Consider the following 14,609-nt stretch of genomic DNA (forward strand, 5'->3'; position numbering starts at 1 on the left):
GCAAATAAATTGTCCATATAATAATAAAAAAATACTTTGCATGTAAAAATTCTGTGGTTTTGCAGCAGATGATAATGTTTTCTTTCCATACATTCATACAGTCATTCACTCAAAATTGTGTTAGTGATGCACAACAAACAACAAACAGATTTGACCACTGCAGAAATTATTAATGAGAATGCGATTTGATGGAAATTTTATATGTATATAAATACATTGGTGTGTTGTTTAATGGATATGGCATGAGCAACAGTACTTCAACAATTGCCCATTTTACACTTTAGCCTTGCTGATGATAAGCACTTGGTCCTCTGTTTGGTATTATCATATACCCTGTACATCAATTATGATAAATGGAACACATTTCCTTTCAAGTCAATCAAATATAGAGTATTAAGTTGGAAATGTATTGTGACCCGACAGGAATTTGGTTATTTTACAAGGAATAGTGGACGATACAGATACATTCTCTACAAATTTTCCCATACTTTGGATTATGTAAGTGGTCAGTCAATGGTCCAGTTTGCTAATCTGTTGAAACCACTGAAATCCTAACATGTAATTTGTATCTGTATGTAATAAATGTGTTCCTGGACACCTTTTAACAATGTTTGTCACTCTCTGCATTTTGCTGAACCCCGCACAACGGTCAGCTGACAAGTGCGGATTTCCTAACATACATGGCACAGGAAATCCGTCCATTTCTCCTGTCGGGAAGAGATCGTTTACTTGTTCTACTTTCTTTTGAAACAGTGTATGGTGAGTTAGAGAACCTCCCTTGCTTACCAGGAACAGACTGACACTTATTTCCCAAAAGCAAGAAGAATGTTAAAGAACTTGTGGCCATGAAAGAGTGAAACTTCTCTATCCCGCCTCATAACTAATGGTTTACAGGAGGTTTGAGTGGAATTTTTTCTTATCTTTGTGGATTTTGGGAGTGCCGTGAACTCAAAAAGTAGCCATGCATTATCTCTTCACTTTAGGAGTCATAGTGCTGTGTACTTTACAAACTGAGGTAAGTTGTTTTGATCTTAAAGTATCTTTTGTGCATAAGGTTTTTTTTATGTTTCTAGGCAACTTGTAGCCAAATATTCTAAAATCTCACTGTAACTTCAGACACCCCAGACACAACCAGTTTTAATGGGTTTAAAAAGATTATGTTTCCATAATCTGATTTGTTGATTTGCCCCAAGGCTACCTCGAATCGTTGTGATGAGCCACTCACTGTCCGGCACTCAACTATTTGCACGTCTTGTGCTGCTGCACCTGCTATTGTCTGCCCAAAGAGCTTTAAGAAGACTTCAACTGATGATGAGTGCCGGTAAATGAAATCATCTCATGTAGCTTTGTACAAGAAATCTGCAAGAATTTGCTCCATCACTACCAGGTGTAATGTTCACATGTGGATTTAAGCTCACATGTTTCTGCAGGACAGAAACCCTGTTTTATCAAGGACACATTATATTTTGTGATTTAAAACAAATACAAATGAATTGACAGTTTAGTTGTCAGGAAAATGAAATGAATGCTGTGTGAAAATGTTTGGCCTCTGAGTTTTGCTTTTGTTTCCTATAACAAGTACCAAAGTGTAGCAAGTTAGCACAAGTAGCTGCATGCCTAAATCATTACACACTCATAAACTTAACTGAAATGAATTATCCAGTTATTATAGAAATTAATAGACTTGTTCATATGGTTTTTGACACACTGTTACACTGTCACATTGTCAAAGTTGAATCACTGCGTGTCATTATGAGGTGGAATAGTATAAAATAAAAAAAAAACACATTGAAAAAAAAAAAATAATAAATAAAATAAATATATATATATATATATATATATATATATATATATATATATATATATATATATATATATATATATATATATATATATATATATATATATAACAGAATTATATTCTACATTGTCATAATGGAAAAGACAATATATTTTTTGACTAAATGTATTGAATTAGGATTTCTGGAAATTCTGTCTCGTGTTGTGTCTGATTTCTCAGGTATAGGGTACAAATCGGCAGTCGCCAGCTGGAGTTGCCTGGCTGCTCTCGCTCCTGTGAGAAAGTCACTCTGATCAAGCGATGCTGTCCTGGCTTTTTCGGTTCTCTGTGTTCACGTGAGTTTGATAACAATATATTTAATTCGGATTTAGATAGTGTTTATGTTGCTACAATGCACTGTATTAAGGCAATGTTTTATTTGTTAAGCTTGTCCGAAATTGTCAGGAAAAGTGTGTAATTGGCATGGTACCTGCATGGATGGTGAATCCGGGAATGGCACCTGCGTGTGTGAGGTAATTTATAAAACTTTCATTACTATTTTATATTTACACCTTATAATAGGTTGAACTACTTAAGTACAGAAGTATTTAAGTTTACAAACAACTGTGTCTGTGGTCATGAGTAATCAGTGTAAAAACACTCTGCTGTGTAGAATTTGTGTTTAAATGACATTCAAAACTACAGCCAACTGCATTGCTCGGCTTTCTAGTCTAGTGACTAAGTGTATTTGCAGGAAGGCTTCTCTGGCTCTGCATGTCAGAAATGCTCTAATGAGAAGGCCTATGGTGAGCGCTGCAGCTCAGGTGTGTAACTTTTGCTTTCTTTCCACTTCGTTATGCTTTGTATTCTTGAATTTGTATTTAAAATATCCTCAGATACTACTGTTGCATTGAAGATTGCATTGGTATGTTGTACATCAGTTTTCAATTACAAAGAAGCATAGTCACATAACATCAGTCTCACACAAAAACATTATAACTCAACTAATTAATATACAACTCTAATTTTAAAAAAGTTGGGACGCTGTGTAAAATGTGAATAAATCCAGATTGCAATGATTTGCAAGATTTGTTTTTGGAAAACAACGAATGATTAGTGAAAAGCCTGCATCTTTGATGGCATGGGGGTGCGTTAGTGGCTATTAAATGGGCAGCTTGGACATCTGGAAAGGCAACATCTATGCTTCAATGCAATGAAAGGTATATGCAGGATTTAAAGCAACATATGCTTTCATCCAGATAATGGATTTTTTTGGGCCTTGCAAATGTCAGCAAGACAATGTTTGACTGAAAACTGCATCTATTACAACAGCATGGCTTCAAAATAAAAGGGTGCTGAATTGGTCTGCCTGAAGTACCGTAATTTCCGGACTATAAAGCTATATAAGCCGCACCCACTGAATTTTTCAAATATTTTTATTTTGAACATAAATAAACCGCACCTGTCTATAAGCCGCAGGGAATAGCCTGGCACTGCTTTTCCGGTATTACTGCATGTGTGCAAGACCGAGGAATATGTCCTTATTATTTTCTAAGTTTCTTTGACTAACCCTTAACACTGTTGCCAAGAAAAATTAAAAAGCACGAGGCTTGTATCTAAACAGTAGCCTACCAAGAAAGTGATTGTTCACTGTCTTCCTCCTTCCTTTCACAACTATTTCTCTCGGGAGTTTATCTTTTGGCATCGTCGTGCGTTTAAAAAAAAATTTTTTTTCTCCCGATGCCGTGCAGCTCAGAACACAGGTGAGGTGCGTTTTTTCATTTCTGTTCGGAAATTTCATTGGTCTAATGTTATGTCGCTCAGTTTTTTGGCTTGAGGCTTGTAAAACCGGGGAAAACCCAGGAAAAATTCATAAATAAGCCGCTTCGTTGTTTAAGCCACGGGGTTCAAAACGTGGGAAAAAAGTATCGGCTTATAGTCCGAAAAATACGGTACACACAAATTTCACCAACTGAAAAAATACGATTCATAATAACATCATGTAACGAAAAATAAATCCCCACAAGTTATTTGTCAAAAGAAGAGCGGATGTTATACAGTGGTAAACATGGCCCTGTCCCAACTTTTTGGAGATGTGTTATTGCCATCAAACAAATAATTACCTTCTTTTGACCTTAAAATGTTTTATTTTTCCAGTTTATGTTCTATTGTGAATAAAATATGGGTTTATGAGATTTAAAATGTTGCTATTATTTACATTTTACAAAGTGTTATAACTTTTTTGGATTTAAGGCTGTAACTTTATTGCTTAACTATGTTTTGTAAAACATTGTATCTTTATGATTATGTATCTTTATGAATATTAATGTATGTTTGCTTTAGTGTGCGATTGTGTGCATGGAACGTGTAATTCGGGTCCGGATGGCGACGGGCGGTGTTATTGTCAACCACCATATTCAGGACCTAAGTGTGACCAGGGTAAGTTTGATTATACTTTTATTTATCTTTTATGATACTGAAATGTAAAAAAAAATAAGTTTGGGGGGAAATATTTATCCCAAATGTAGTTAATCAACCAATATATTTTTTGGTTTTGCATTTGGGCTACATCAGTAACAAATACTGGATGCATAGACTAGCGTAAAAGAAAAGCTCACAGCTTTCGGTTTTAATAATGTTACAAATTAAGTATAAAAACTAAATTGAAAGTCTGTTGCCATACTTCTAATAGCATACTTTAGACTTTGAAAACATTACACACTTTGCCTATATCTAGCGCTTATTTGTTTATTTGCATTTACTTTAACATAAAACAAAACAAAGAAACAAACAAAAAATATATAATAAAGAAATAATAAAGAAAGAAACTTGCAGTTTTTATAATGTTATATACAGTGTTTATATCCACTCTACTAGGAAGATGTTTCTCTAGATTTTGGAGTTTGGTTGGGGAAATTTGTGCTCATTCAGCATTAGTAAAATCACTGATGTAGGGTGAGGAGGCCTGGGGTTTAGTGTCAGCATTCCAGTTTACCCCAAAGGTGTTCAAGAGGGTTGAGGTCACTCAACAGCAGATCACTCAAGATTTTCCACTTCAACCGATATAAAGCATAGTTTCATAGAGCTCCTAGTTCAAGAGAAGAAGAAAACTGTAACTTAGATACTTTGTTGATTACTTACACCAAAGTAATGCGTTACTGTTAAAAGTAACTTTTTAGTTACTTTTTTAAAGAACTTTCTTTAATGTTCATGAAGCGAATATTACAATGGATAAACTGTTACCACAAAGTTGAAGGCACACAATTACAGTGTTGGGCAGTAACGCTTTACCGGTAACGCGTTACTTTTGACAGTAACTAATACTGTAACGCGTTACTTTTAAAATAAAACAATAGATTTTGTAGTTTGGTTGGGGAAATTTGTGCTCATTCAGCATTAGTAAAATCACTGATGTAGGGTGAGGAGGCCTGGGGTTTAGTGTCAGCATTCCAGTTTATCCCAAAGGTGTTCAGGAGGGTTGAGGTCAGAGCTCTATAGCAGATCACTCAAGATTTTCCACTTCAACCAATGTAAAGCATAGTTTCATAGAGCTCCTAGTTTAAAAGAAGAAGAAACCTGTAACGTTGCTGCATCCAAAAACATGCTATCCTATTTTATATAATTGTGCAGTGTTGTGCTCGTTACTAAAAAATAGTAACTAGTTACAGTTACTAGTTACTTCATTCAAAAAGTAACTTAGTTACTTTGTTGATTACTTACACCAAAAGTAATGCGTTACTGTTAAAAGTAACTTTTTAGTTACTTTTTTAAAGAACTTTCTTTAACGTTCCCATTAATGCCATTTTATGCGTTATGATCTATACAAACACAAAGCTGACTTAAACACAAAGTAATTTTTAAACACTATTTTATTAAAGTCAGAGCAGCACAAACTGAATATATCACAAGGAATTCTGAAATAAATAACAAAACAAGCTGAATAATATATTGAGAGTCAAAAACTAAAGTGGGGGAGTGGTGGCTCCAGCGGTTAAGGCGCTGGGTTACCGATCGGAAGGTCGGGGGTTCAAGCCCCGGTATCGCCAAGCTGCCATTCTTGGGCCCTTGAGCAAGGCCCTTAACCCTCTATGCTTCAGGGGACCCTTACGAGAAAAATAAATCAAGGACCGTAACGTCGGAGCGACGTGGGGCCGCCTTCCCGTGGGCTCACCACCTGCAGGAGGGACCGTAAGGGACGGTGCTGAGAGGATTGGGCAGCAGTCGAAAGGCGGGGGCCTGCTTAGACTGCTGCCCCCGCGACCCGAATTACGGATAAGCGGGAGAAGATTAAATGAAAAACTAAAGTGGCTTTTGCTGTTGTGTTGAGCCTTAAAAATGTTCCTTTCATAGCTTAAGTATGAAAACTATCAACAATGTACAACAGAACACCGGGTTAGTTTCTAGCTTCTAGCTTCTAGCATGGAGGTCCTGGAGGAGCTTCAACAGATTAGAGATTACAGTATTGGAGCGTTACAGTATTAGTTACTGTCAAAAGTAACGCGTTACCGGTAAAGCGTTACTGCCCAACACTGTAATTGTGTGCCTTCAACTTTGTGGTAACAGTTTATCCATTGTAATATTCGTAATAGTTTCTAGCTTCTAGCTTCTAGCATGGAGGTCCTGGAGGAGCTTCAACAGATTAGAGATTACAGTATTGGAGCGTTACAGTATTAGTTACTGTCAAAAGTAACGCGTTACCGGTAAAGCGTTACTGCCCAACACTGTAATTGTGTGCCTTCAACTTTGTGGTAACAGTTTATCCATTGTAATATTCGCTTCATGATATTTAGCAATTTGCAATAACAATATAAAATTAAATGACACAATAGTGTATAGGTTTCAGGTAAAAAAACATTAACATAAAAATGTAGTTCAGTGTAGCAAGCTGAGACACATGAAAGAAGCCTGACGTACAGCAGAATTTTATTTTAGCATAACCTTAGCCTGTTATTCCAAACAAAATTTCAGGATTTTAGGATTTAAAAATCCTGATGTACCAGAAGACTTTCAATTGTATTGTTTTGTAATTATTAACCTTTATATCCTTTATACCCTTCATACTATGGGTTATATTTACTTGTTAAAATATAGTTTATTGTTAATAATTATGAATGCAGGGTAATTTGTTCTAATGCCTCAACTTTACTAATATGTAGTTAACTAACAATGATCAAACTCGTGTTTAGGCCAGAGCTGGAGCACCAGGATAACAGGAAGTAGACCAGGAAGCAAAACAATGGCAAGAAAATGACAAAAAGAAAACAAACAAATAACTCAGAGTACACACTGAAAATTGTGAACAGCTTTGACCATAGAGAAATTAATGCAAACATTATAATAGATATGACATACTGAGATATAATTCACAGGTTTTTATTTTTTTCTTGTTGTATATACGTGTATGTATGTATATATATATATATATATATATATATATATATATATATATATATATATATATATATATATATATATATATATATATATATACAGTGAGGAAAATAAGTATTTAAACACCCTGCTATTTTGCAAGTTCTCCCACTTAGAAATCATGGAGGGGTCTGAAATTGTCATCGTAGGTGCATGTCCACTGTGAGAGACATAATCTAAAAAAAAAAATCCAGAAATCACAATATATGATTTTTAAACTATTTATTTGTATGATACAGCTGCAAATAAGTATTTGAACACCTGTCTATCAGCTAGAATTCTGACCCTCAAAGACCTGTTAGTCTGCCTTTAAAATGTCCACCTCCACTACATTTATTATCCTAAATTAGATGCACCTGTTTGAGGTCGTTAGCTGCATAAAGACACCTGTCCACCCCATACAATCAGTAAGAATCCAACTACTAACATGGCCAAGACCAAAGAGCTGTCCAAAGACACTAGAGACAAAATTGTACACCTCCACAAGGCTGGAAAGGGCTACAGGGAAATTGCCAAGCAGCTTGGTGAAAAAAGGTCCACTGTTGGAGCAATCATTAGAAAATGGAAGAAGCTAAACATGACTGTCAATCTCCCTCGGACTGGGGCTCCATGCAAGATCTCACCTCGTGGGGTCTCAATGATCCTAAGGAAGGTGAGAAATCAGCCCAGAACTACAGGAAGAAGAATGATGAGTACCATCCCAAGAACACCATCCCTACTGTGAAGCATGGGGGTGGCAGCATCATGCTTTGGGGGTGTTTTTCTGCACATGGGACAGGGCGACTGCACTGTATTAAGGAGAGGATGACCGGGGCCATGTATTGTGAGATTTTGGGGAACAACCTCCTTCCCTCAGTTAGAGCATTGAAGATGGGTCGAGGCTGGGTCTTCCAACATGACAATGACCCGAAGCACACAGCCAGGATAACCAAGGAGTAGCTCTGTAAGAAGCATATCAAGGTTCTGGTGTGGCCTAACCAGCCTTCAGACCTAAACCCAATAGAGAATCTTTAGAGGGAGCTCAAACTCCGTGTTTCTCGGCCAGAAACCTGACTGATCTAGAGAAGATCTGTGTGGAGGAGTGGGCCAAAATCCCTCCTGCAGTGTGTGCAAACCTGGTGAAACTCTACAGGAAAGTTTGACCTCTGTAATTGCAAACAAAGGCTCCTGTACCAAATATTAACATTGACTTTCTCAGGTGTTCTTATTTGCAGCAGTATCATACAAATAAATAGTTAAAAAATCATACATTGTGATTTCTGGATTATTTTTTTTTTATTATGTCTCTAACTGTGGACATGCACCTACGATGACAATTTCAGACCCCCCCCCCCCATCTTTTCTAAGTGGGAGAACTTGCAAAATAGCAGGGTGTTAAAATACTTATTTTCCTCACTGTATATATATATATATATATATATATATATATATATATATATATATATATATATATATATATATATATATATATATATATATATATATATATATAAGGGGTGTAACGTTATTTGTACCAAATGTATTCGGTACATGGCTTTCGGTTTGGGTCACGTGTATCGAATGCAATCCTTTTTTTAACGGAATATAATTAAAATCTGAGTTTTCTCAGGAACCTATTAAGTGGTGGACCTCAAGTTTATTGTCTCCTTCTCGCACTTTGACTGCATTATTTATTATTATTATACAACTTTAAAAAAAATACAAAACAATGCCAGTGGTATAAAAAGGAGATTGTGGATGACAGTGTCATTGTGCCTACTCACTCCGTACCAGGAAATAAGATTTGTTTTGCGCATCCATGAAAACACTAAAGAATCCAAAGCGCCTAACCAGGAACCACTAAGCAGGAAGTGGCTAACGCTCTACATCTCATTACTGTTTTATGTCCTGGTAAATGAAGAAAATCCTGACAATTCTGCATATTGAGGCAGTGAATTCATTTAATTAAAAATGTTGACATTTTATTTAAAATTGTAAAAAAAAAATTTAAACTATTGATGTTCATAACTGTTAATAATAAACTGGGTTAATAAAAAATTACAAGCAATTTTATGTTTTGCCTAATTTTCTCAAAACCGTGACTTAAAAACCGAGATATGTACCGAATCATATATATATATATATATATATATATATATATATATATATATATATATATATATATATATATATATATATATATATATATATATATATATACACACACATACATACACACACATCTTATCTATTTTCTCTCTCTTCCTGCAGTTACGTCTTCCTGTTCAGATTGCAGTCCCTACTCGTACTGTAAAGGGGAGGGTCAAAGTGCTAAGTGCGAATGTCTTTCATCCTTTTCGAAGGTTGGAAAAGTCTGTGTAGGTATGTCCTTTAAACACAATAGGCATTCACTGTAGCCGCAGCTGCACCACCCACATGCTTCATCTTTTGCAGGAGCATTATTATTAAACTTACAAAATGACCCCGGGTTTTCTGTGCATTTGTTCCTTGTGCATTACAGTTTTTCATGTGGATTTGAAATTAATTGTGTGTCTTGTGCAAATTCTACAGGAAGCAAAGCACAAAAGTATAAATGGTACAATAAGAAAACGTAATAACAGGCACCCACACATTTTTTGTAGATTTAATCCCAAGATAAATTCTATCATGATCATAAATATTGATGATGTGTGCTTGTCAAAATATATGCTTACTGTTTCCAGCAACAGTATAAAGCTCCACATTTGATTTTATAAAACTGGATGAACAGCTGTGATTTGTTTAATGCATTACAATCAGCCCCCTAGGTTCTTAATCAGTATATCGTTTATAAGATTAGTTGGCACTGGGAAGGACCCTGGCTCACTACACATGGAAACCCTGATAAATTTCTGGTTTAAAGACTTCATATTGGCATTGAAAAATGTCACCACTGGCAATTACCAACAACTGGAAAGATTAACCTTTTAAAATCCTCACCAGTCATTGTAAAAACTCAAAATATTAAAGTTTTATTTTTCATTACATTTTGTTAGCTTTAAGCTTCTGTAAAGCTTCTTCAGATTTCTTCAGTGTCTATAGAAGATTAAATACAATGTGAATGTGAAAATGGTGACCTTTGAGCTGAATCTTCATCTTTGAGAAGAGGGCAAATTCCACAGAAGCCAAATCTGGCGAGTAAGGTGAGTGCAGAAGTGAGATCATCTGGATTGTTCTTCAATGATCATCACGCACAAATTGCCAAATGGTTTAGATATTTTCAGGGGTTGAGCTAATTGAAGGTTTTCATGAAGGTTTTCATCTTCCAGTAATGTTCTTCTGCGTGCCTACTACTCAAACCACCTTAAACGACTAATTGCAGCATTACCGTATGTCAAATGTATGCCATGTCAAGAGTCTCTGTGGTATTCAGTTGCACACAGAATTTCATGTTTGCTCTTTGTAACGCAAGCTTCATTTTAAGGTTGTGTTTCATTCAAATGATTTTGCTGGCTGTTGTGCAGACCCTAATTATAACATTTGGTTCATAACATTGCTTCTCCCACATCCAATATTTGCAGGTATTTGCACAAAGGATGTTTGCGACATGAATGCAGTTTGTTTGTACAATGGTAAAGGACAATTTCAGTGTACATGCAAAACTGGATTTGAGGGAGATGGCAAGTTCTGCACCCCAATCAACTCTTGTTCAAATAATAATGGAGGCTGTCAAACAAACTCCACTGTTTGTGAAAGCACAGGACCAGGCCAGGTAAATGTTGGCTTCATGTTCTTACCAATACATGCTTTAACATGTAACAACTTTATGCAATTATTGATATTTTTGTGGCAAAGCATATTAGATTCCTGATAAACATTTGTGTTTGTCTGTCTCGTCAGTCAATATGTGTATGTCAGAATGGGATGGAAGGATCAGACCCTCACGCTGGTTGTACACTAAAATCTGCCTGCAAGGCGGACACGTGCCACATGAGTGCACGATGTGAAACTGGCCAGGATGGAATAGCCAGGTCTGCTTTAGCTTTTCACCCTCTTTTATGCTATTTCTAATTCTTCAGAACATATTATATTGAAGAACCCTGAATTTATTAAAATGTCATTTGACTATACAGAATTGGCTAGCACCATTCTCTTACTGTCTCAATTGCACTGAAATTTTATTAAATTCAATGCTTTGCACTTGCCAGATATACAGTAGCAGTGAAGGGTCATATTTCTACAAAATCAAATTGCACTGACCTCTGAAGGTGCCACCACTTGCACCAAAGTGTATTTTCACCACAGAATTCTAAAGCTTTCCTTTATCACTGACATTTTTAATGATTCTATTACATTTAATTTAATTAATGTCTAGAGTTGAATACTCTATGGCCCCAATTTAGCTCAAATAACAAATTTAATCTGTTTGGTGATGGATGAATTGTACACACAGTTGTGTGTTAGGTGAAAAACAATGAATAAATTTGATTTTCGTGAAATCCAAATAGCAAAATCAAGCATTTAGTGTGTAGAAGTATACTTCTTGTTTTACATAATTTTACAAAATTAAAAAGAAAAATTGTCCAAAAATGTAATACCTGGTTTTGGTCATGCATTCTCCCACAAAACTGACATTTTTGAAGTAGCTTTATAAATTATTGTGTATCATTAGCATTGATACTATACATAGTCTATCACCCCAAATAATACTCAGTGGTGGTGGCTATTATTTTGATCATAATGAATGAGGAACTTGGATTAATTCCATTCCATTCAAACAAATTCCTCAGAATTACTGAGTCAGCACATAGTTGTGAAAACTGTTGTTCCTACTTTTTTTAGGTGTGTATGCAGTTCTAAACAGATTAGCGATGGGTGGCGCTGTTATGGAGATATTATGGAGCGTGTTTTGGAACTGGATCAGGAAGGCAGCCTGGCAGGAAACCTTAGCGGAAGCATTGCATTGTTTGGTAGAGCTGCTGTTCTATCTAGAACTCATTCAATCTGCAAAAACTATTAATCAGACATAATGTAATTTATGCACTGCTTTTTCTTTTTTTTTTTTTATAGAGAGAGGATGTAAACTCATTCTGAGCACACATGGGCCCTTTACAGCATTTATCCCGGTGGATACATCACAAGTAAGTAAAAGTAAAAAAAAAAAGGTTTTGTTGCTTTTTATTAAATTTTCTTCAGTATTTATGATTCTGTTACTTGCTTGTGTCACTTTTATACATTACTTTTCAAATTAAGTCATTTGGCATAGGTTTTTATTTATTTACCTAAAAATCGGCCAAAGGTGATATGTGATTATTGTTGCCTTTGAAAGTACTGATAAAACAAGGCCAATTCCTTTTGACACTTGGGTTTGAGATCCAAAGATGAATATGAGAGCATAGATCAAAATTTCAGCTTTAATTTTCTGAAATTTACATTTGGATATGTAAATAACACACCATCAAATGTATACCCCTTAATTTTTAGGTGAGCAAAACTATGAAAACAGATGTCTTACAGAAGACTAAAGTCAATAACACATTATATTTGGTTGCATATATCTTGCTTACGATAACTGTATCAAGCTAGCCATCCACTGATATCACCTAACTGTGATGCTTTTCAAGGCTTTTCAGGAAGTGGAATGCTGCTTAATTGGGTGAAAGTTCATTGACTGACCTGTTTTCAACCTTCCAATTTTCCCCCTATGAAGTCCTTTGTTTTGTTGGCAGTATGGTGTGGCCTAATGTATTGCTCCATTATTCAATTTCTCTCCAAAGTGACAGAGGTTTTCTATAGACTGCTGAATTCATTCTGTTGCTATCGTCATAAATTACATCATCAAAAAGCAGCAAACCCATGACATGACACTACCTGCAAAATTTGACCATCAAATGCCTATATCGTCTTTTTCTTCACACTCTGGCCTTTTCATCACTTTGATAGAGGTTATTCCATACTCTGGAATGTTTGTGACTCTATTAATTCTCCTAATCTAGCTTTCAACAATTCCTAATGCTCATAAGTGGTTTGCATCTTGAGGTATAGACTTTATGTCCTCTGTCTAAGTCATTCAGTGTCTGGTTGTAAGTACCCCAGTGGTTTCTTTTATTTTCAAGACATTGTAGATTGTCCTTGCATATGCCCAAAGTTTGTGCAGTGTCTCTAAAAAACTTCCGGATTTTTCTTAATTTCTAACTGATTAAACAATCAATCTAACAGCGCACATCTGGGCACCAAGAAACACCTGTCATCATATGTTTTTTGCTTATGATTTGACACAACAGGTTGAAAAACATTTAGATTTTATTTGTCAAGAAATGAAAGAGTTTTGATTTTAAATCCAAAAGTTTTATAGCAAAAACAAAATAATTGGCCTTTCTGTTTTAATACTTTTCAAGTGTGCTAAAATTACTTTTTGGCAGGCTTTACATACAACCTTTTTTAGCCACTGACCACAAGACAAACATTTTTTATGACCATACCTGATACAGTAACCACCCCAAAAAATCCTAGAGTGGCAATTATTAGAAATTGCAGTATTAATTGCTACTGTTACTATCTTTAATCTACAGTGTGCAAATTGTGGAAACAGAGCACAGTGCATTGAATGACCTTGTTCAAAGATTATTAAGAGATTAAAATGTATTTTATAAAGTTTATAAAGTCAGCAAAAGGAGATCTGTTAATTCATGGTATCAAATGCAGCTGAGAAAAAGGAAAAATATTTTAGGTTGAAGACACAGAGCTTGCTCAGATTGATGTAAATTGTGTGTAATCTGTATGCATGTACTGTATGTAGTTAATAATGTATGATAAATATGTATGTGCAAATATGTGTATGAGTAGATATCTGTGGGCCAACTTAACCAAGCAAGAAGAGCAGAAGCCATCTGTAAGCACCACCTTATTCTTGGTCAGCGTCTTTACAAAAGCTTGGAGGGACAAGATTTATGGACATATGGAGGGGAAATTATGAGATTCAAATTAAATAAGGTGAAATACAATTGTTAAATTCATATATAGTTCTTCATAATTTCTTTTTTATAACACTGACTTTGGTTTGTGCTTTGCAGAAGTTTATTTCAAAAAATGATCCTGATACCCCATTCAAGATAATCAAGAGTGATATACCTGCATCAAATGGAATTATTCATATAGTGGACAAAGTGTTTACCTTTGCTACTAAAGGCAATTTGGACAGTGTTGAGGTAATTATTATACAGTATTTATGTTTCCCTTACTCAATATGTATTTGGTGCTAGTAAGCTAATAAAAAAGATAATAATATTTCAAGCTACGAAGTAGCTTTGTGCAAAGTAAAACACTAAACTCTTGCCTTGAAGTTCTTAAATAAGTAAGGAATAAAGCACATTGGATTATACTTATATAGGAAAATGATCCACAATGGTATGTTGCGATGACATTCTCACACTAAAATGTA

General features: G+C 35.3%; 1 protein-coding gene across 1 annotated transcript in view; it reads left to right on the forward strand.

The window, feature by feature from the left end:
• The first annotated feature begins 662 nt into the window (after positions 1-662).
• Positions 663-14,609, forward strand: part of stab1 (stabilin 1) — an 84,068-nt gene continuing 70,121 nt past the window's right edge. Inside the window, exons 1-13 of the mRNA XM_083534340.1 lie at positions 663-1,015; positions 1,194-1,321; positions 2,021-2,136; positions 2,228-2,313; positions 2,535-2,604; positions 4,124-4,219; positions 9,461-9,571; positions 10,750-10,940; positions 11,069-11,199; positions 12,011-12,138; positions 12,239-12,309; positions 14,015-14,161; positions 14,242-14,376. Of these exons, the coding sequence (XP_083390466.1) occupies positions 962-1,015; positions 1,194-1,321; positions 2,021-2,136; positions 2,228-2,313; positions 2,535-2,604; positions 4,124-4,219; positions 9,461-9,571; positions 10,750-10,940; positions 11,069-11,199; positions 12,011-12,138; positions 12,239-12,309; positions 14,015-14,161; positions 14,242-14,376 (1,464 nt within the window). The 5' untranslated portion in view covers positions 663-961. The remainder of the gene's footprint in view (positions 1,016-1,193; positions 1,322-2,020; positions 2,137-2,227; positions 2,314-2,534; positions 2,605-4,123; positions 4,220-9,460; positions 9,572-10,749; positions 10,941-11,068; positions 11,200-12,010; positions 12,139-12,238; positions 12,310-14,014; positions 14,162-14,241; positions 14,377-14,609) is intronic.

Source organism: Silurus aristotelis (assembly GCF_946808225.1).
Source record: "Silurus aristotelis genome assembly, chromosome: 28".
NCBI classification, from domain to species: domain Eukaryota; kingdom Metazoa; phylum Chordata; class Actinopteri; order Siluriformes; family Siluridae; genus Silurus; species Silurus aristotelis.